At 48.8% G+C, this 23397-nt stretch overlaps 1 protein-coding gene across 2 annotated transcripts; it reads right to left on the bottom strand.

The window, feature by feature from the left end:
• Positions 1-462: 462 nt before the first annotated feature.
• Positions 463-2990, bottom strand: LOC136464779 (auxin-responsive protein IAA10-like). Of its 2 annotated transcripts, none has more exons than XM_066463731.1 (5): positions 2492-2990; positions 1655-1950; positions 1177-1279; positions 1004-1065; positions 463-821 (listed from the first exon to the last, which is right to left on the bottom strand). In XM_066463731.1, the coding sequence occupies exons 1-5, from the start codon at positions 2866-2868 to the stop codon at positions 763-765; spliced, it is 897 nt and encodes a 298-aa protein (XP_066319828.1). In that variant the 5' UTR covers positions 2869-2990; the 3' UTR covers positions 463-762. The 2 variants fall into 2 exon arrangements, with proteins under 2 accessions (XP_066319828.1, XP_066319829.1); XM_066463732.1 differs by having other exon boundaries at positions 1655-1947.
• Positions 2991-23397: the final 20407 nt, after the last annotated feature.

The following is a 23397-nucleotide window of genomic DNA, read 5'->3' as shown; positions in this document are numbered from 1 at the left end:
TTGTTTGGGACCCTGGATGACAATGATTCTTACTCGTTGTGCTGCAAAGATTTCCTACTCGTTGTGCTGCAAAGATTTCTGGAGTGTGATCCTCTGCTATATCAGCAGCTCATGCTGTTGGCTGGTGCTTGCAGGAATTTTCATGTCCAGACACTTTCTGAAGAAGGAAGCCCTTGCAGTGCTGATCACGCGATCTGCGTGCTCCATGGCAGGGGTAACGTCGCTTTTGGGGGTGCTGTTCAAATGTGCCGTCGGATTTGTCCATTCACGAGGTTAGGTTCAGAGGCACTCTCAGGCACAGCCACGGACAACAGCAAAGTGAGCCATCAGCAGCACTGCACTGGTCTCAAACGTCCACATTTTGTCCCCCCAAACACCCGGGTGGTTGGCGTTGCATTGCAGATCACAGCAATTAGCACAAACACTGTGCGGCAACTGGGAATTCAGATGTGAACACAAATATGAAACAACAGAACTGATACTTTTGCTACAGCAAACAGAAGGATAAAAACCGACACTTTGGGCGACCATGCCTCACAGGTAAAAACAGTGTGGACAGAAGAGATGGGGGCTATGCTTAGCCCATGAGAAAAGCTCAACGAGGGCACCAAAAGGAAGAAGAAAAAAAATACTTCTATTTCCACTAGACACAAGTAATCTCACAACTATGCCAAAGATATGGGCTGCTGTTACGTGTATCAAACACAGTTCAAGCTTCACCAGCGGTATAGCTCTCTAGCTCCAAACACCCATCGGTGGTTTTCAAGTCCTGCCTCTTGTGTAAGCTGCTGTAGGTCTGTGTGCCCCTTGGAATCGCGGACCTGCAGTAGAGTTTTTATTTTTGGAAATTTTGGCGTCAAACATGGTAGAACCAAAATTCATGATGCTGACTAATAGGTAATAACAGCGCTATAAATCCAGCTTCTCAATGGATAACCGGCATGCCTTAAACCTCTGGATTCAACTATATCTGGGCTGAAGAAGTACGAGAAAAGGAACTAACCGAGACCGTTGGCATCTGAAGTCCTCATGATCTTGAGTCTCTTCACTGAACCTACAAACATCCTGCGGAAGTGCAGAGTAAAACAATAAGCCATCCGAAAGAACCATTCCATGACACTTCAAAAACGGTCTCCTGTTCAACTTCTGATTGCTAACATAGTGCAGGGGACTTACTCCCAGGGAACATCTCCAACAAGCATCCAGTCCCCATCCCTGTCCTCATAGGTGAGCTGATACTCCGATGAGTTGTCCAATAGCTTAAGAGACTTTGAACTACCTGATAATTTTCATGATCAATAGAGATCAGGGTCAGAAATGAGAGCAGAAAAGGTATCCTCACAAACGTATGAAACTATACTAGAACAGCATTGCGTCCTAAGTATATACAAAAGTATACATCCCCGGTGCCATAACTACGGCACCATAGACCCTGATGCAGTAGAGCATCGGATTGACCCATCAAGTGGACAGTACTCAGTGTTTTCAATTCATTTCAGTGTTACCGTTTGTAGAAATTGTACACTTGATGACGGTAATCGGAAAAAAAGGGACAAAATATAGAAAAGCTCCACAGCATATAGGTTGATATAATCAGAATATGCACTAGGTTCTACTATATATAGTGAAAGTAAAAGATCAGATTATGACTTACTAGAAGTGCAAAGACCGATGGACGGCTTCATGAACATGAGTTCAAGTGCTGAGGCAAGGGTCTTGTAGGATCGATGGGCGTTGAGATCCACCTTCCTTCCAATGATATCTCCTTCCATGTTCACCTTCACCCAACCAACGACCCGTCCTTTCTTGCTCTCCTCCTTGTCTTCCTGCATGTCAGCTTCAGCAGCGGGCTTCTTTGTGCCAGCCTCAGAGGCATTTTCTTTGGCCTGGTTAAATAGGCTGTTCATCCTGAAAGTTCTTATGGGTGGCCATCCCACCACTCCAAAGCTGCTACCAAACCGGAAAATGCAGTCACGATTAGTTGAAAGCATACTTGTACGTAGCTCGGCAAGCAAGGAAATGGCATTCTTTTTTAACCAAGAAGACATGATACTAGGATACTTTTCTTGTCAAGAAAATTTTGGTGGTTGCAGATCTGAAGGGCAATGCAAGTATGCAACAAACTAAAAGTCTCCTTTTTATTGCAGGATGCTCATGGTAAAAAAAAAAAGTAGATTTAATAACGGAAGCCGTGCAAATTAGGCAGCTTCGCCAGGGAAAAACATTAGTCTTAGGAGATGTCTGTGCATAAACAAGAAAGAAGGTTTCTTTTTTCGGAACAAATTAGGTGCAAATGCACGGCGACGCATCATTCTATGATCCTAACAACAAGCAGACGAGGAGGCACTTATACTGATAGAGTTCTGAACTTTTCCCCCTGATATTATATAGAAATAAAAGACGCATGCTTGGAGCTGTTGTTCTGCATAGCAGCATAGGCAAGGAAGAAGCAGAAGCGTGCAGTGCAAAGGAAGTTGCTCTTGCTGCTCACCTCTGTGGATGGCCAGAAGCGACCGTCCCCGGCGAGGTGGTGGCGTTGGGCGCCGCATCCGCCTTGGCCCTCTTGCTGGGCGCCGCGGCACCTGCACCTGCCGCGGGGGAGGAGGAGGACACGGAGGAATCCGGCGACAGGGACCCCGGCTGCAGGTCCCGGGCCGTGAGAATCCGGCACGGCGCCGGCGCCGGCTGCTGCTGCTGCTGCTGCTTGGAGCCGAGGCAGAGCCCCAGCTCCAGGTCGTCGTCGTCCTGACCCACCACCGCCTCCTCGTCCTCCTCCTCGCCGCCGGAGTTCTCCTCCACCTCCTCCGCGGCGGCTGGAGGCGGCTCGCCGGATATGAACGCCGCCGTGGGCCCCGCTCCTCCTCTCATCGCTGCGCTGCGCTGGTGGTGGTTTCCTTATCCTGGCTCTGCGACTGTGCTGTGCTGTGCTGTGCGTGGGCGTGCGTTTTGGGAGAGACACCTCGAGAGAGAGGAAAGGAGCTGTTGCTATTTCTGAGCTGAGAGGAGTTCTAGGTATGCGTGCAGGCCAGTGTAGGGAGCTTTCGCCTCCTGCGATCCTGACTTGTGGGCCCTACAATGCCGGGATAGCCCCAAATTGCTACTGGCACAGGCCACTGCCCACTTGTCCACCGTAAGGCACTCTTTGGACTCACCGTAGAGTTGATATTAGCTAGCTAGCTAGCTAAGTATATTTAGTTGGTTGCGTATTCTTTGGATTAAGAACTAAAAGATGAATGTATTGATGTTTTTGTTTATAAGTATCTTAATAACATTGTATAGGTTATTGGTAGAGCATGTAGACAGAGGTATGTAGAAGGACAAAAGTGTCTTTTTTATAATCTTTAGGTCTCGTTTGGCCAGACTCCTTTTTATTCAGCCCCTGATTTCGAGCTACGGCACCAAAGGAGCAACAAATTATGAGTTCTCCTGGCTCTATGTTCATTTTGCTATGAGGGAGAAAAACGCCTCTTTGTGAATAGTGCTACTAAGTGCTAGTGTAAGAGGAGCCGGAGCCGCGAGAAGCTGTGCCAAAGATACCATTATTTGTTAGAAGGGTGCCTGCCACAATTAGTTGGGCCTATTTGGATCTACCCCCAACTAATTTTAACAGCTAACTATTAGTTGACATCATGGTCTTAGAGATAAATTTGGCCTCGTTCGGCTTACGTTAAATCCGGCTTGTTCGGCTTCTTTTTTCAGCCGAAACCATGTTTTTCTCTCATAACATTTCAGCCAGAACAGTGTTTTCAGCCAAAATTCAGCAAGCCGAACGGGCCAAATTGCCATGTGGATATGGCTCCGACCTCTAGTTGGTAGCTAAGCTCGAAAGTCGAAATCATAGAATCTCGTTCTTTCCCCTATGCAAGCATCTTATCCGACGACGGGCCGTGGGGGGCGCACGGGGGGGCGTGGGGGGCGCCGGTGGGAGACGAAGACAACATCGGCGACGCAAGACTAAGCCAAAGGAGATCGGCATGGGTGCGCCTGCCGACCACGCTGATAGGGCACCTACTTCTACTGCTGCACTAGGCTTCCCCGAGCCAGATCCGGTGGCGCTGGTGCTGTGCGTGAGTGCGGGCCCCCCGTATTGGTCATCTCTTTTGACCCGATGCTAGAGGAGCTCGCCGCCTCGCTCGTCGGGAGCCGGCCAATGAGAGCAGCAACACCTGAGTGTCTGCCTGCTACGGCAGCCCCTCAGGAGGTTGAGGCACCGGTGGTGGACACCTGTTCCTCGACGACGGTTGCTCAGTGGACGACAGACTTGTCTCTAATGTCGCCAGTGTAGGGGCCGCCACAACTCACGCCACCACGAGCGGGAGCACCCCGCGTCGCAGAGGGTTACACCACCCCCAGCGATGCGACACCCACACCACACGAAGCTGCACGACGTCTCGCACGGCTCACTGAGGAGGTGCAGCTCGAGCGAATGCCGCCTCTAATCGCCAGCCCACCCAGGCAGAAGGTGGCAACCAGAGGGCAACCCATGCCAAAGCGGAGCAGACGGATTGTCGCTCAGCCGCTGGCACACATTCCGATCTCCAAGCAGGGCGAGGTGCTCCTCATGCGGAGGATGGGCTTTGCACCGCCGGCAAGTCCAATCTCATCCGCGTTCAAGAGAGCTTACGGCAACTTTTTCGCAAGGAACTGGATGCCGAGCGAAGTGGAAGCACTGGACGAGCTGTTCCCGACGACCGCTGCGATGATTGGTACAAGGCTCTTCTCGGATGACGGAGCAGAGTCGCATGGCCATTAGCGGAGACGCACAGCTCCATAGGTTACCGCGTTGCTCATAGTTCGGTTGTTTATTTTATGTAATATCGAAGTTTAAAACAGTCTGCTAGGAAGGCCCAGTCAGACTGTAAGACCTCCTAGGGCGCTCATTAGAAGCGTGTCGTGTATATGGTTAAACCCCTCTTCTTCTTAATTATAATGATACGCAAATCTTTTGCGTATTCGAGAAAAAAAGCATCTTATCCGAAGGAGAACAATGAATTAATAATACTACACTATGAAATAGACAATGACATGCACTACTAGAGAACAGACTTTAGAACGATGTCCCAATTTGGCATTAGCTTCGACATTTTTTGCCCCCGAGACTAGAGAGGCCTTTAGTCCCGGTTGGTGTCTCCAACCGAGACTAAAGGTCCCTGCCCAACGGCTAAACCGGGACTAAAAGTCCTCTAACCTTTAGTCTCGGTTGGTAATACCAACCTAGACTAAAGATAGACCATTTAGTCCCGGTTGGTAAGCATCCCTTCCATTGTTAGATGTGTTGTATAGGTGGGGTAGTAAGCTACGCGCGAGGCAGTGCATGAGGTCTTGGGTTCGAATCTCACGGGACGCAGCGGTGGGAGGCATTATTTTTTTTAAAGCTGAAAGGATCTTTAGCCCCGGATTGCTAGTCCCGGTTGGGAAACCAGGAGTAGAGCTAGTTCCCAACCGGGACTAGATCTCATTTCTGTAGTAGTGATGGTTGTTGGTCTTGTGCAAAACACAGCCACATGCATGCAGAGCATCGTGTGTGGTTGAGGCAAAAGGATGTTCGGGCTTGAAGAGGAAGCGCAACATTCAAGGATCATCTAAGGCCCTGTTTAGATCCCACCCAAAATCCAAAAAATTTCAAGATTTTTCGTCACATCAAATCTTGCGGCACATGCATGGAGCATTAAATGTAGGTAAAAAGAATAACTAATTGCATAGTTTGCCCGTAATTGGCGAGACGAATCTTTTAAACCTAAATAGTCCGTAATTGGACAATTTTTACCAAATACAAACGAAAGTGCTACAGTAGCCAAAAGCTAAAAATTTTCGCATCTAAACAGGGCCTAAGTAGTGAGGACTCAACTTCACTATTGGTTGTGAAGATCGTTGCACAACACATAATGGGCAGACATAGCCGAAAAAGACATCAAGAAAGGATTTATCATATTAGTATATAACAACTTATGAATTAATACTTACTACATTTGTAGATAGGATGGCCATGCACTTATGACCACATGTTAACCAACGAACATTTTTTTTCAAAGAGAAAATGATTTATAGCTAGAGTATATGAAAGGTATTTTATTTTAATCTTGATACTGTGGTTATATGTATATAGGGGAGAAGGAGAGGGTTGGCAAAGCATTTTGCAGTGGTCGACTGCTTTGGGCCTTGCCCGTTGGGTGGTGGGCCCCGGGGTAGCTTTTGCTGGGGTGTACAAAATGCAAAAGACAAGGGCGGGTGCCCGCAGAAACGAGAGTAGAGGGTGGACAAAATTGAGGACCGAGCGTAGCTTGGTTGGCTCGCTGGCCAGGTGTGCTAGTGGCTAGACGTGGGAGTTCGATCCCTGGATCCACACTCGCGTTACTTACGGCGTTTTTCTTCCGTAACGAGGTAAAATTCCAGCCACGTCCAATGTTTAGTATAGGTATAGAGTATTAAATATAGACTGATTATAAAATTAATTGTACAACTTGTGACTAATTTACGAAACGAATCTTTTAAGTCTAATTAGTCCATGATTTGACAACGTGGTGCTACAGTAAACGTGTGCTAATGACGAATTAATTAGGCTTAAAAATTCGTCTCGTAAATTAGCCTTCATCTATGTAATTATTTTTATAATTAATCTATATTTAATGCTCCGTGTTAGTATCTAAACATTCGATATGACATGAATTTTAGGAGCGACTAAAGAACCAAACACCCCCTAAATTTACAGGTCTTATATATCTATATTCTCACACGTAGATACGTCGTAATGATTAGAGTGACATGCCCGCGAAACCTGGACTTCAGATATTTCTTAGCCACGCGCAGCCTCTTTGTGTAAGTGTAGATCTAGCTTGCGCACTAAGATGTGTGAGTTTGTAGGTGGATGCGCCACAATGGTCAGAGTGACGTGTCCGTCACGTGCGAAGCCTGGAAGACTTCGGATATCTCAATCACGTGCAGCCTCTTTATATAGATGTAGGTCTAGCTTGCGCACTAGAATGTGTGTGAATTTATGTGCGTATGGTAACGTGAGTTGATGCAAAAGTTCAGGTAGTACAACTTATAAACCAAGAGTTAAGGCATAAAAAAAAAAAGGTTGCACAGAATCACAAAAGGCCGGGGGAAAACACCCCATCACGTGAGCGAGCGGTGAGCTCCCTCCCACCTCACTCGACAATCCACACTATGTACACTAGGCTGACTGTTTGGACAGCTGCGTGTCACTGCTGAAGCGTTAGTATCTTGCTAATTTGAGAAGATGAAGATATTAAATAAATCAGTGCAAGAAACTCTCAGGGAGTATTGATTTCTCTTGTAGTAATAATAACTGAAAATCTAATACATCCGCCCCCGCCCCCAACCATCATGAATTTAATCAAGTTTATATAAAAATCTAGATATTTATATTTATCAAACAAAGACCCTTAGGATTTATCGTAGAGCATACTTTCACATGTTATCCTAAATGTTGAAAATAAGGCATACCCATTCTGTACAGACTAAAAGAAAAATACATAGCTTTTGTTATGTATAATTAGATTTATCGTAGTACCTCCATTCCAAATTAGTCGTTTTGTTTTTTTAGTGCATAACTTTTGTTATGTATCTAGATATATATGTATTATATTTAGATACATTATACATAACTTTTATTACTCTCTCTCTCTTCATGAAAGAATATATTTATAGCAAGCTTAGGACCAATTAGCAAACAAGATAAAAAGACCTTACTATCTTTATTGAGCTTCTTAACTTTAACCCACTTACCGAGAAGTTGAAGCAACAACTTTTGTTATCTCCAATAATATATTAAATATATGCACCCACTACAGCAACTATTGGAGCATGCTATCTAGAGGGAATAAATATCGGAGACTCTGAGGAAGTAAACGAGTCTAATTGATGATGAGGGCCTAAAAGTTAATTTATTTTGGGATTTTTTTTGCGAATCAGTTGGTGTCGGGTATAAGTATTAGGGATATCTGGAAGAAGAAAGCTGATGGCCGCGAACGCTAACTCGCCCAGATGGTCAAGAGCGTATTTTGGTCTCACCTGACCCCGAGGGTGCGGGCTCCGTTACGTCTGACCCCCCCCTCGAACGTGGACTTTGCCTTGCCAGACCCCTCGAAGGGGGATTCTGCCTCACGCGACGGGGTCCGTATCGTCTCCAACTACTACGGGTCTAAGAGTACGAATTCAGAGTCAAACTTCTGACACCATAAGGGAGGTAGGCGTGTCTTGACGTGACCCACGGCCACGACGGACCATACCTGAGGACTCATGTCACCAACAGTGTTGGCGTGCCAGCGCTATGCTACCTAATCCCCGTAAGACTTCCGACGGGGGTATCTGCTAACCATGCCACCCGCTGGAACGACATGGAGCACCACGACCGGCTGACGACGCCCATATATAGCGCAATTGATGATAGGGTCACGACGTGGAGACGTTCCCGTCATCATCTACAGTACCAATGGGACCCGCGTAAAGGAGATGAAGGGCGCTATGACCCCAGAGGCCTTCTTTCTCCTCGCTTTTCTCTCTCTCTTTCTCTCGTGTAACCCACGCCTTCCCCTTCAACTATAAAATGGGAAGCAGGACGTGTCGCAAAAGGCAATGGCTCAACGCTGAAAGGAACTGAGTTCAACTAGACTCAACTCCATTTGATCATTCCATCAGAGACTTAGGACCTTCTCCCTCTTTTGCCCATTTGTAACCCCTACCACAAGCAAGTGCCGGTAACACGAGCAGCCTCAAACTAGACATAGAGACATTCTGCCCGAACCAGTATAAACCCTTATGTCCTCCGAGCACACCAACCGAGACAGATGCGCAAACACAAATTTACTAGTCGGTGGTTCAAAACACTAACAGTTGGCGTGCCAGGTAGGGATCTTTTGCACGTCTCGTCGTCCACGATAGGCCACGGATGGCTAGCCATGGCATCAGCTAGGTCCTGAGCACGCACATGTGCCTTAGGAGCTTGGATTTCTTTGTCACCATGGAGGGAGAGCCGGCGTGGGCTGCCGCCCCCATCGAACTTCTTAACTCCATCGGCCTCGACACAACCATTGAGGCCCTCGAGGAGCTACGGCTACATGCCCCCAAAGGCCCGTGCCCCCGGGAGCGACCAACTCCTTGGCTTCGATTACGGGAGGCTAGAGCGCTAGCTCGATGCCTTCCTAGGACCCCGACCGTCCTAGGAGGACCTGCATTGCCTCACCTTCTCGTTCACCAACGTCACGATGCAGCTTGATGGAAGGGAACCGTTCTCTAAGAATACCTCACCCGAAGCACCCCGACATCGTTCTCGTTCGGTCTGCGCAATGCCGCAAGGACCATTGGTCACCACACGGCACAACGCATGCACCTGTCCCCCATAGATGACAAATTCATGGGTATGACAGACTATGCTGTGGAATCTTTCCATGACCTTCTCGCGGGAGATTTAAAGACGATCTCCGACTCTAACTCTAGTAGGGGAAGCCATCACCCCTCGCGAGAATGCTTCATGGTAGGCATCCTAGAGGGGCGCATCGAAAGCATCCATGAGCGAGGGCTACTCCTACGAATGACCCCGACGACAATGTCGAGGGAGATACAGGGCCTCGCCTCGCCTATGGCTACGGGTAGAGCAGCTGAAGACACGGCATAAGGACATCGAGGATGCGTGACTCTAGCTAGAGCAGGAGAGTGTGGAGCTTGAGTGCGAGATCGAACACCATGGAGACGGTGGCCGTGCATGTGCCATCGCCTGCGACATAAACCGGAGGATCATCGAGGACGATGGAGGCCTCTCGCACTTCACCCGGTAAGCTAGAACATAGCTGCCACAATAGCCTTGCTTTGAGGGCTCCCAGAGCCCATGACACCCAAAGACCATCGGGTCCATTGCGAGATCTGCCCGCTGCTCGAGCGCGCGGAGGTGCAGCAGGTAGGAAGCTCACTATCTGAGCGACGCGAGCTTGATGCTAGTCAGCGCATGTTTTTGGATGACATGGCTAGGACGTATCCATCCACCAGGTGCCACGCGACGGTGGGGAGCTTGCCATGGTCCCGATGCATGAGCATCTCAGCCTCAACCATGACACACGTAACACCTTGGACGCCCGTAGGCACGAACAGGGGGACAAGAGAGTAGAGGTCATTCATGGCTTCCACCCTTGTCATGGTGGATGCCATGATAGCGGCGAGGACTGGATCCTGAGCCCCGATTTGCCAGGGCCCTAGGCTTTCGGTCGGCACATCCTCAACGCGGCTTTCCCGTCGTGGTATCGACCATCGACCAATATCCCAAAAAACTCCAAGGAAACAAACCCTAGCCTGTGGCTCAAGGATTACCGGCTTGCTTGTCTAACCGGTGGTGTAGAGAGTGATTACTTCATTATCCGCAACCTCCCCTTGTTCCTGGCTGATTTGGCATGAACATGGCTAGAGCACCTTACGCCCAACTGAATTCAAAGCTAGGTGGACCTAAAGGAGATCTTTGTGAGAAACTTCCAGGGCACCTACATGCTCCCTGGGAACCCCTAGGATCTAAAGAATTGCTGACCTAGGTCCAGGGAAACTCTTTGTGAGTACATCTAATGCTTCTCCAAGCAATGCAATGAGTTGCCCGACGTCGCCGACATCAACGTCATCAGAGCCTTCCTGTCCAGGACCACCAGCGAGTCCTTGGTCCACAAGCTAGGACACAAGGGCCCTCAGACCACTAAGGAGCTCCTTGACATCGTGACCAGCCACGCCTCAGGTGAGGAGGCGGTCGGAGTGATTTTCGACCGCCCCAAGAGCAAAGCGAAGCGAGATGAGGACGCCGATGAGGGCACCTCCAACTGCCCAAATAAGAAGAAGAACAAGCAACGACATAGGTGCTCGCTCATGGCCACTGCCGAACAAAAAGGTAGTCAGGCGCCCACCGAGGGCACTCTCGACCACTTCGAGAAGCTACTCGAGGGTCCATGCCCGAACCATGCCTTCCCCATTAAAACACTTATATAAGGACTATGCACTCATGAAGCATTTCCTATCCAGCGGCTCCAAAAAGGGGGACTAGGGGAAGAAGCCTGAGCCAACGGTGGATGATGCCAAGGGGAAGGATGGCAGCTTTTCGATGCCTGATGGCTGCCTCATGATCTTTGGTGGGGCAGCTGCTTACGACTCTAAGCGCCATAGAAAGCTCGCGCATCGTTAGGTCTACATGGCTGAGCCACCACACCATCTTTCCTCCAGTGGTCGGAGTCTGTCATCACCTTTGACCGATCTAACCACCCAGAGAGCATCCCATAGCTGGGAAGGTACTCGATCATGGTCAACCCGATAGTCAACACAAAGCGGCTCACCATGGTGCTGATGGATGGAGGCAGCGGCCTCAACATTATGTACACCGAGACGCTTGATGCCATGGGCATCGATCGATCATGCGTACGACCGACTAGGGTGCCTTTTTCATGACATCGTGCTAGGGAAACATGTCGTACCACTCAAGCAGGTCGACCTACCCATCACCTTTGAAGATCTGTCCAACTATAGGACAGAGACCCTCACCTTTAAGGTGGTCGGGTTCCATGGAACCTACCACGCCATCCTAGGACGACCATGGGCATCGACTGGTCATGCATTCGACCGACCAGGGCACCTTTTCATGGCATTGTGCCAGGGAAACAGGCCATACCACTCAAAGCAAATTGACCTACCCATCACCATCAAAGATCCATCCAACTATAGGACGAAGACCCTCACCTTCGAGGTGGTCGGGTTCCATGGAACCTACCACGCCATCCTAGAACGACCATGCTATGCGAAGTTCATGGCCATCCCCAGCTACACTTACCTGAAACTCAAGATGCTAGGCCCGCATGGGGTCATCACCATGAGCACCTCCTTTCAACGCGCTTACGAGTGCGAAGTTGAGTGCTGTGAGCATGCCTCAGCGATTATCGCCTCCGAGGAGCTTGTGGTAATCAAGGAGGGGACCCCAGAGGAAGCACCTGACTCCAAGCGATCGGCTGGATCTTTTGAGCCCATAGAGGGCATCAAGGAGGTCCTCATAGACCCCTGCAGCTCTGAGGACAAAGTGGTGCACGTCGGCACCACACTTTCCTCCAAATAAGAAAGCGTGCTCGTTGACTTCCTCCGAGCCAACAAAGACATCTTCACGTTTAACCCTCGGACATGCCAGGCATTCTGAGGGAAGTCGCCGAGCATGCCTTAAAGATTAGGCTAGGCTCTAAGCTGGTAAAGCAACGCCTGTGTCACTTGGACTAGCAGAAGCGCAGGGCCATCGGCGAGGAGATCGTGAAGCTTTTGCCAGCCGAATTCATCAAGGATGTGTATCATCTCGAGTGGTTAGCCAATCCTGTCCTTGTACAAAAAAAGAATGGGAAATAGAGAATGTGTGTTGACTACACGAGTCTCAACAAGGCATGTCCAAAGGATCCATTTCCTTTGCCACGTATAGATCAAGTAGTCAACTCAACCTCAGGGTGTGAAACCCTCTGCTTCCTTCATGCGTACTCTAGGTACCATCAGATCGTAATGAAAGAATCTAACCAGCTCGCGGCATCTTTCATCACCCCATTTAGATCATTCTGCTATGTCATGATGTCATTTGGTCTGAAAAAACATAGGGGCTACATACTAGCGTTGTATGCTCAAGTGTTTTGGGGACCTCATTGGGAAAACCGTTGAGGCTTACGTTGATGATATCATGGTCAAGTCTAAACAGGCTGACCAGCTCATACCAAACTTGGAGCAAACCTCCACAAAAATCTAGGCAAACGGCATCAAACTCAACCCTGATAAATGTGTTTTCGAGGTCTCAAGGGTATGCTGCTTGGGTTCATCGTCTCCAAGCGTGGCATAGAAGCCAACCCAGAGAAGATTTTGGCCATCATGAGGATGGGCCCGATTTAGAATCTAAAGGGAGTACAATGAGTTACAGGGTGCCTCACCATGCTTAGCCATTTTATCTCATGCCTCAGTGAATGAGGCCTCCCCCTATACTAGCTTCTGAAGAAAACTAACCGATTTATGTGAATGCCCGAGGCTCAGGATGCACTTGACAAGGTCAAGGAAATCCTGATGAGAGCCCTAATTCTAGTCCCGATGACCGGTGGGGAACCACTCCTACTTTACATTGCGGCCACCACATAAGTGGTCAGCTCCGCCCTAGTGGTAGAATGGGAAGAAGAGGGACACACCCTCAAGGTGCAGTATCCTGTATACTTCATTAGCGAAGTCTTATCCGATTCCAACATTTGCCACCCCCAAATCCAGAAGCTCTTGTACGCTGTCTTGATCACCAAGAAGAAGCAACGTCACTACTTCGAGTCGCACCCAGTGATGGTCGTGACGTCCTTCCCTCTCGGTGAGGTCATCCAAAACTAGGATGCCATAGGGAGAATCGCAAAGTGGGCACTCGAGTTGATGGGTCAGGGCATTTCATATGCCCCTTGGACGATCATCAAGTCCTAGGTGCTAGCCGATTTCGTTGCAAAATGGATCGAGATCCAAATGCTGCCAGCAGTCGTCGATCAAGAGTATTGAATGATGTACTTCGATGGATCACTAATGAAGAAAGGTGTCAGCATGGGGCTGGTCTTTGTTTTGCCCCTCGGAGTGCGCATGAGGTACATGGTTCATATTCACTTTCCTGCCTCTAACAATGTGGCTGAATATGAGGCACTCATTAATGGCCTATGTATCGCTGTCGAGTTGGGGATCTGATGGCTTGACATCTGGGATGACTCATAGCTAGTCATCGATCAAGTCATGAAGGAGTCAAGCTATCACAGCGCCAAGATGGCTGTGTATTGCTAAGAAGTCTAACAGCTGGAGGACAAGTTCAATGGCCTCAAACTCAACCACATCCCAAGATGACTCAACCAGGCAGTCGACGCGCTAGCAAAAATGGTGTTCGGCCGAGAGCTGGTCCTGACTGGCATCTTCACGAGCGATTAGTACAAAGCTTTGGTCTGCTACGAGGAGTCAAAACAGACCGGTGATGGGCCGCTTGCCCTAGGCTTAGGGGTTGACCAACCATCAGCTCCTTCTGACCTTAAAGTCATGGAGCTTGATGAAGATCCAGTGGCAGAGCCTAACCCTCTAACTGACTAGAGGACACCTTATCTTGATTACCTCCTCTATGAGGTGCTCTCGACTAACAAAACAGAGGCTCGATGGCTCGTATGTCGCACCAAGTCCTTCATCATTATTGAGGGGGAACTCTACAAGCGAAGCCACACCAAGATCCTACAGCACTGCATCCCCATCGAACAAGGGAGGCTACTATTGAAGGACATCCAAGGTGGGGTCTACTGACATCATGCTACACCTAGAACCTTGATTGGAAATGTGTTTTGACAGGGCTTCTACTGGCCAACCATGGTGGCCGACGCCGAGCGAGTTGTGCGCACCTACGAAGCATGTTAGTACTATGCTCGTCAAACCCACCTGCTGGCCCAAATGCTCTAGACGATCCCTATCACATGGCCATTTATGGTCGGGGGGCTTGATCTGGTTGGACCCCTCAAATGAGGGCCCAGGGGCTACACGCATTTGCTTGTCACTGTGGACAAGTTCATGATGTGGATAGAGGCTTGGCCAATTTCTGTGATAAAATTCAAGCAGTCCGTGCAATTCTTCCTTGACATCACCCATCGCTTTGGAGTCGCAAACTCCATCATCATGGATAATGGCACGCAGTTCACTAAGAAAAAATTCTTCCAATTTTGCGATGGCTACCACATTCACATCGATTAGGCTGCTGTGGCACCCCCCCGCACAAACAGGCAGGTCGAGCACGTGAACGGCATGGTCCTGTAAGACCTCAAGCCTAGAATCTTCAACCAACTGAACAAATTCGGCAGATGATGGGCTGCGAAGCTTCTCACGATACTCTAGAGCTTGAGGATGACCCCTAGCCAAGCGATCGCCTACACACCTTTCTTCATGATATACGGTTCTGAAGCAGTCCTCTCGGTCGACCTCGACTACAGAGCATCGAGGGTCAGGGCTTACATCAAGTAGGGAGCCAAGACATCGCATGCGGACGCCATGGACCAGCTTGATGAAGCACGTGATGTTGCCCTCCTCTGCTCGGCTAAGTACCAACAAGCATTACACTGGTACCTCGAGCGCTGTGTGTGGGGCTAGACCTTCAACGTCGGGGACCTGGTGCTCCACCTTGTCTAGAGCAACAAGAACCGCCACAAGCTCTTTCCACCATGGGAGGGACCGTACATCATCATGGAGGTGCTCCGACCGAGCACCTACAAGCTCAAGTCCATCGATGGCAAAATCTTCACCAACGTCTGGAACTTCGAGTGGCTACGTCGCTTTTACCCCTAGTCTATGTGCGTACTTATGAAAATTAAGAATGATATTTCTAAAACGCAAAAACACTTTCTCTTATCGATTTTGCTACCATTTCCTCGATCTTTAGTGACACCCGACCCTAGCAACAGCAAGGGGTTGGGCCTCACTTGGGGGCTGATAAGAATATATCTACTTAGAAACATTCTTTGCGCCCGACCCCTCTTTACATTAAGATCTAGAAGTAAGTGTTGTGGAAATAAACGCTAAGTAAAACTGGTCAGACCGTAAGAAACCTACGCCCCAGTGGCTACGATGTTTTTGCTCACCAGCATAATCAAAGTTTTTTTGTCCACACCTCGAGTTTTACAACCTTAATATCAGAAGGGGTTGGATCGCATCAACCATTTTATACATAAAAAAGAGAAGGGCCAAAAGTCTATTTGGACAAAACAAAAATTAAAAACTTGTCCATATATTACAAGTTCACCACCCGACTCATCCAACTAACTAACCCCTCGGGAGGTATGACTTCGTCCTCGGTATTTATAGCTAGATCCTATGCCAAGGGGCCACCATCTCCTCGATCTCCTCTAGCTCAGCCTCGGAGTAACCGGGCGCGAAGCCTAGACTCATCGTCGCCAGATCAATGTTCTCGTAGTGAGAATGAGAGATCGCAAACGACCAAAGAACGCTAGAGCGAAGCGCGTCCATCACGGTCTCACGTGCCCGATCCATAATTCGGACGGTGCGGACCATGAGCGAGCTCATCTCCTACTTCGAGGCTAGCTCAAGGTCGTCGTAGACCAGATGGATGGCGATGCATAGGGTATCATGCTCATCACTCTCCTTTAGGAGGGATGCCTTCACCTTGCTGAGCTCTTTCTCCTTCTGCTGGCTATGGTTCTTCATCACCTCTACCCTGAGCTTGTTGCCGAGACCTGTCCAAGTCACATACCGACCATGTCAAAAGGCCTACCACGGATGCTAGGGAGAAAGACAACAAGGTAAATCAGAGGCTTACCATCCACATCCACCTGAAGCTTGCGCACCTCATCACATTGCTAGGTCACCTCAGCTTGCAGGCACTGGACCTCTTCCTAGCGCTGACCAAATTCTATGGCGAGCCTAGCAGACACGCCCTCAGCCACAACCTTCAGATCCCTCTCCCCCTTAAGCTTGACCTTGAGGAAGTTGATCTGCTGCTAGGTATCACCACATTCATGGTGAACCAAGTCACACTTCATGCGAAGACCCTCTATGGACCAGAACAAATCATCCCGCTCCTTCCATAGCTGCTCAGCCTCCGTGGTGTCCGTGCACGCCCTCTCAATCAGGGCCAAGATCTTCTCCCTGGCCTCATGAGTGTCCTTCTCCCTAACTTAGATGTTGGCTAGCTCCTAGGCGGCGAGGGCAAGCTCAGCCACCTCCTGATAGGCGAAAGTGATCTATGCGGCCAGCCCCTCACTCCGCCTCATCTCTTTGGTGAGGCAGTCCCAAACGTCCTTCTCATGATAAAGGAATTGGGACTTCTCTCGGCTACGGACCATAAGGGACAGTGGAGAGGACAAGACTTAGAGGTGCGGAAAGGGAAAATGAGAGTCAAAATATGGCCACATCATACCTGGCCAACCGAGGCGATGACATCGTGTAACGAGCTCAGCATGATGATCAGGGAGCAAACCATAGTCCCAATCTCCATGTGGATGCTCCCCCATTCCCTCTCCTCCACAGCGTCGTCAAGGGTAAAAAGTGTTGCCCCTATGTCCCATCGGTCTGGCCATGCATGCGGGTCACCACCCACATGGACCAGAGACCGGGATGGCTCCACGTTGATCCCAAGCGGCGTCGACCCCTCTTGCGGCAGCAACTCCTCTAGAGTGGCCCCTCCAGTGGTAGAGGGGGTGGGTGACGTGGACACAGAGGTCTACCCCAGTCGTGCCACGTCCGCCACAGATGCCTTGGGTACGTCCTCCTCCATCTGGCCCATTGTAGAGGTGGCCACCTATGTAGATGATGACTCCGGCTACGTTGTTCCCGCCTATGATGTCATGGCCACCTGCATGGATGATGGCCTTGGCTGTGTCATTTTTGCCTATGACATCGCGGCCACACCCGACCATGCCACATTTGCCATGGGTGCCCCAGACGCGCCCTCCTCTGTCTGCTCCCCCATGGATGCAGCCACCGGCTACGCCCCTCTAGTTGACGCCGCGGCTCCCCTAGCACCACTCCCGCTCACCTCTGGCATAACGCCAGTCAGCTCCTGGCACGTCTACCGAAGGGAGAGGCTCTTCTTTGGCGTAAGCCTTAGGAGAGTCTTGCGTCCTCCAATGCTACGAAGGACATGATGGTTAGTTTTCAACAAAAATTTGTTAGAGCAAAGGGGCAAAGAAATTCTTAACTCACCTCGATGCCATCGAACGGTGATGTTTTGGGGTCAGTTCGCCCGACCTGACCGTACCTCGTTGGCACATTGTCATTTCAAGCCTTCCCTCTGCTCGAAAGGTTTGGATGGAGCCAAGTGGCCGGATCTCACCGACTACGGGGGCGCCCTGGAAGGCCCGGATGGAGCGGAGTGGCCTTATTCCGCTGGCTCCAGGGGCACGCCCTCCCCCTCCTTCCTTAGGGCATGCGATGAGAAGGGCCCTACCTATGGCAAAGACGAGTCCTCATCCCCACCTCCTAGCTCGTCCCATTGGATGGGCAACCCAGAACCATCTGAATGCCCTAGTTTGGTTTTAGTGAATTGATGAAATCCTAAAGGCTAACCTAGGTTATCAAAGTGATCATGAGATAGGTAGCACTATTACAAGTGGTGGAGCAATGGTGAAGATCAAGATGATGGTGTGACCATGGTGATGATCAAGTGCTTTGACTTGGAAAAGAAGAAAGAGAAAAATAAAAAGCTCAAGGCAAAGGTGAAATTTGATAGGAGCTTTTTGGTTTAGTGATCAAGACACTTAGTGAGTGTAATCACATTTAGGATCGATAGATATACTATTAAAATGGGTGAAACTCGTATCAAAATGCAATTATCAAAGTGTCACTAGATGTTTTAACTCATTGCATATACATTTAGATCTAGTGGAATGCCAATACCCTTGAAAATGTTTGTGAAAATATGCTAACACACGTGCACAAGGTGATACACTTGGTGATTGGCATATTTGAGCAAGGGTGGAGAAGTTGGTGAAGTGAATGATGTAATTGTCACTGTGAAAACAGTGATCGGACATAGGTCATGAAGTGACCGGACGCTCAGGCGGGTCAGTCCGGTCAGTAGAGTCTAAGGTAGTGTAACTTAGGGTATTGCACCGGACGCTGTGAAGGGTCCGGTCGAGATGCACCGGACATGTTCGGTCATGATTTGGCCGCTCTAGAACCTCTTTAGAAGTGATTGGACTCTAGGCGTAGATGCCTCTGGTCATCTCAGCAGAGCGTCCGGTCACGACATAGCAGTGGCGTGCGTGCATGGCCGAAGTGAGCACTGACGTGTCTGGTCTTGGACTATGGTGCGCCCGGTCGTTCTTTAACATGTGCGAGGAAGCGAGTTGACCATTGAAATTGTATGTACAAGGTTGAATGCAGGGGACACATGGATGATGATCGGTGATTAGATGATGGGGCTGGTGCGTCCGGTCGATCTGACCGGCACGTCCGATCGCCCCAAGTTGGGCTGCTGTCAGAGCCCAATGGCTCTATTTCGAGGGGGTCTCTATTTAAGCCCCATGGCTAGCTCAAGCTCACTCTCTTAGCCATTTACATTGACATAGCAATCTTGTGAGCTTAGTCAAAGCCCTCCCACTCATCTCCATCATAGATTGATCATCTTATTGAGATTGGGAGTGAATCTAAGTGCATTACTTGAGTGAGTGCATCTAGAGGCACTTGATATTTGTGTTTCACTGTGGATTTTGCTTGTTACTCTTGGTGGTTACCACCACCTAGATGGCTTGGTGCAGCGAGGATCATCGAGAGGTGGAAGGTGCTTGTCTCTGGCTCCGATCATGGGAATTGTGAGGGGTTCTTGACCTTTCCCTGGTGGAGAGCCAAAAGGTACTCTAGTGGATTGCTCATAGCTTATGTGATCCTCATCTTGTGTTGGTTGTGTGGCACCCTATTGAGGGTTTGGCGTGTGATGCCAATTAGCACGTGAACCTCCAAGTGATTGTATCGCCACAATGGGGAGTAGCTTGCCGGCAAGCAAGTGAACCTCGATAAAAAACACTGTGTCACCTCTTGTCACTAGGACTTTATTATAATTGATTGGCTTCATCTTGTGATTGGCACACCTCTCTACATGGCGGTATACACATCTCAACAACTTGTGTATTTGCATTCATAATGTAGCTAAGCTCTTTAGTGTAATTAGTTTTGAGAGCTAGCTTGTGCCGTATCTAGTGGTTAGTAAGTCTCTTTAGTTAGTCATTGAGAGCTCACTAACTTAGTGTAGTGACATAGCTTTTGTGTGCCTAGAGATCAGTGGCGCCACCCTCCTCGTGTGATACGCCTCGATGACACTGGCCCCACGGAGACCATGGTTCTTCAGGAACGTGATAGCGTCTAGGAGGTTGTAGATCTTCTTCTTTTCCTTCTCAAAAGGTCCCCACCCCCACACCGACGGTGCCTCTTTGATTATGCATCCGGTAAAGTCCGACAAGGGGGCAATGGCATCGTTCTTCATGTAGAACCAAAGTGCGTGCCATCCCTTGTTGGACCTCGATAGCAGACAGGTCATGTACTCGGTGGACCGATGGCCTCGGAGGTGGATACCTACTCATCCCATCAACATCGACAGGTCCCTAATTCTCTCCATTTTCTTGTGTAGGAAGACAGAGAAGAAGTACCTCCACAACTCAAAGTGGGGTTCGATCCCCAGATACCCTTTGCACAGCGTGATGAAGGCCACGATGTTCTAAATCCCATTGGGATTCAGGTGTTGCAACTTGATCTGGTAGTGGTGCAGTAGTCCCTGGGCATGAGCCACGCTCATGGAAAGGGAACGAAGGTCATGACGTAGCCGTCGGGTGGTGCCGGTGCCTCCTCATGACCAGGCAAGAGCCATTCCATCACTTTAGTTCTCCCATAGAGAAGACCGCGCTTGACAAGGCCCTCCATGCGCACATGGGTGACGTCAGAGTGATACCACGACTCCATGGGAAGCAAGGGCGGAGGAACGAGAACTTCACTAGCGGTAGAAGAGTGAGAGCAAGAGATCCGAGCACTTTGTGGTGGAGAAGTGGAGAGGACGAGGCTGTAGTTAGGCATATCAAAGATGAAGGGAAAGACCCCTAGTTATCAGGGAAGGTGCAGCGAGAGGTGAATCGTCTGCCTCGATCGATGTCCCTGCCGTGCCTCGTCACTTTGCCTCTCCAGAAGTCGTGTGTAACACCTCGGTGTTAAGCATGCATTACCATTTCATCTCATGAGCATAATCATCATCACCTCATGCATAAGCATCATTCATGCATTTCATTTCGAAAGAAATGAAGTATTATTTCATGTGGTGCTTGAATTGATTGAAATTCATTTATGTTTAAAACAAGGTGAAATGCCATGCTCATGTTTGGATGCCATGATTTCTTGTTTTGATCACTAAGATAGCTTATAAATATTTAGGATACAATTTGGAGCAAAGTTCATATTTAAATTTTTACCAAATTTTGCCTTTAAAAATAATTCTTCAAAATTAGGGTTTTGAATTAATATTGATTTTTATTTTGTAATTCAAAATCTATTTGGAATTTGACTTTGGTCATAAAAGCAAAGTTGTAGATCTTGAAAAATGGAACAACTTTCATTTTTACACCAACTTTTGAAACTGCTTTGAAATAATTCAAAATTTCGTTTGAATGAAAAAGGAATTGAAAAGAATTTGAAAAAGATCAATTCACCTAAGTTGGGTCTCGCGCCTCACTTCCGGCCCAGCCGCGTAGACCGGCCCGGCCTGCCCCGCGCCTCGCCCGCTCGCCAGCGCGCCGCGCCCAACCGGCGTTAGGCCGCAGCCGCCATGTGGCCGCCGAACGCCGGCGACGGCATACGGGTGGCACCCTGGTGGGCCCAGGCACTCCACGCGCTCGCCTTCACCTTCCTGACCGCGCTGCGCTCCTCCTCACTCCTCCACTTTGCTCTCGCATCTGCCAGCGCAAGCAGCAGCCATAGCGCTCGCCTCTGCCACTGCCCGCACCAGCAGCTCACCGGAGTTGGCTGTTCCGGCTGCTCCAGTTAGCCTGAGCTATCTTCATCTTGCCCTGAGCATCGCCTCCTCCTTGCGCACCTTGTGCTCGCCTCGGTAAGCCATGGGAGGCTCCCCTTCCCCAAGAATCCCTCGCCGGAGTCATGACCGAGCTCGCCAAAGTGCTCCGCTCTGTGGACCTTGCCCCTCCGTCCTCCTTCTTGCTCTCCCTTCACGCGCACGAGCACCGCACGAGCTCAATGAAGCTCCCACGCCACATCTCACGCCCCTTCTCGGTCGGAGATGGCCGGCCGACGGTGAGCCGCACCACCATGGCGCCATGGCCGCTGGCCAGCTTGCTCTCGAGCTCCTCTAGCCCTACCGCTTGCACTGACGTGTCTGCCTTGGCAAGGTGGTCATGATGGTGGTGACCTCGTCGCCGGCCACCTCGCCAACGGTGAGCTCACGCCGGTCAGCGTAGCCTCCTCTGCCTCAGGGGCTGGCAGGTGGGGCCCGGCTGACCCGCGGGGGCCACTGTTAGCCGTAGGGGTGCACGCCTGGGTAGAAAGCTGGGTGGATCTAGCAGTTTTGAACGGGGATTTTCAGAAAGAATTTAAGAAATGATTTTTAGATTTCTAATTAAATGCTTTGGGAATTTATAACTTGCTCAAAATGACTCCAAATTTGTTGAAACAAATTTTGTTGTGTTCCTCGTCACCAGATCTACATGATAAAAATATTGCATGTCATTTTTGAGATACTTTAATGTAGAGCTTTATTTAATTCTTGATATTACTGATATCTTGTGAAATGTGTAGTAAATTCTATATGTATCAGAAAAATATGATCCCAAATTGGTTAGCCTATTCTTGAGATGTACTTTCTATGAAAAATATATGTCATGCATGTTATGTGGAAAAATATGGCTAGGTAGGTTATGTGTATTAATTGCTGATTTCTTGTAAAATTGCTAGGGCTAAAAATATGAATAGTACATGTAGGTAAAACTTTTTGTACAGTAATTGTATGCTCTGTAGATCATAGGAAAAATACCAAATCTGTTGTTTGACACTTTTCGTAGTACAAAGTATTTTCATGCTCAATTATCCACCATAGCTTGCCATTTTTGTGTAGGCTGTTATACTTATCTAAATGCAATGAAAATTTTATGGTAGTCTACTTAGAGTAGTACTATGCTACTGTAATGTTCTCAGATTTTTATGAGCACCAGAAATATATGTTGTTGTTGTAGCCCTAGTTTAACATGAAATAAACAAATCTTCTTTAACACATGATTAGTTAATAATGTTTGCTTTGGTGTATCTTTGAAGCATCTTAGATTGCTCTATGACTTGGCATGTTAGTACCACGGTTGTAGTAGTAATATAGTAGTATATGTTCTTGGATGATGTTGGCTACCTTGTAGAAGTGCTTTACTTCTGCTATGCCCAATACAGTTGAACATATTCATCTACATTTCATGTATCATGATCATGATCATTACATGTCATCTCTTCGATGCACCTATGCATTAGCACTCATACAGGATCGTAGGAGGAGTTGCTAGCAGTAGTTCAGGAAGAGCAGACCGGGACAGATCCACAAGAAGTCCAGGCACAGGAGGTGCCAGAGGAAGAGGAGTCGGGAGAGGACTTACCCGAGTGTGTAGATCATCAACCTAGTTTGTTCGAACGAGGCAAGCCCTGGAGCATTCTAAGTCTCCTACTTTATAGAAGCAATTCTTTCTATATATATGAGTTTATATATTGTTGCATTAAGTGGTAGGAGTTAATTGAAACCGTTGATGCATTTATTACTATCCTTGCCTACCTTACTACCTTGATACCCTGTTAGGTTAGGATCGAATAACTGCTTAGCCTTGCTTAGACCGGTAGCGATCGATGATAATCCGATCACCGACATTA

Source organism: Miscanthus floridulus, chromosome 7, assembly GCF_019320115.1.
Source record: "Miscanthus floridulus cultivar M001 chromosome 7, ASM1932011v1, whole genome shotgun sequence".
Taxonomy (NCBI): domain Eukaryota; kingdom Viridiplantae; phylum Streptophyta; class Magnoliopsida; order Poales; family Poaceae; genus Miscanthus; species Miscanthus floridulus.
Note: the sequence above shows the minus strand (reverse complement) of the source record. Positions and strands in the feature narration are given on the sequence as shown.

Bases quoted from the DNA above. Each gene is read 5' to 3' on its own strand.
- LOC136464779 (XM_066463731.1), bottom strand. From the start codon at position 2,868: ATGAGAGGAGGAGCGGGGCCCACGGCGGCGTTCATATCCGGCGAGCCG. The intron at 1,280-1,654 runs GTAAGTCATAAT...GAAAATTATCAG, and splicing joins CATCGGTCTTTGCACTTCTA to GTAGTTCAAAGTCTCTTAAG. The intron at 822-1,003 runs GTTAGTTCCTTT...ACTCTACTGCAG, and splicing joins TTCAGATGCCAACGGTCTCG to GTCCGCGATTCCAAGGGGCA.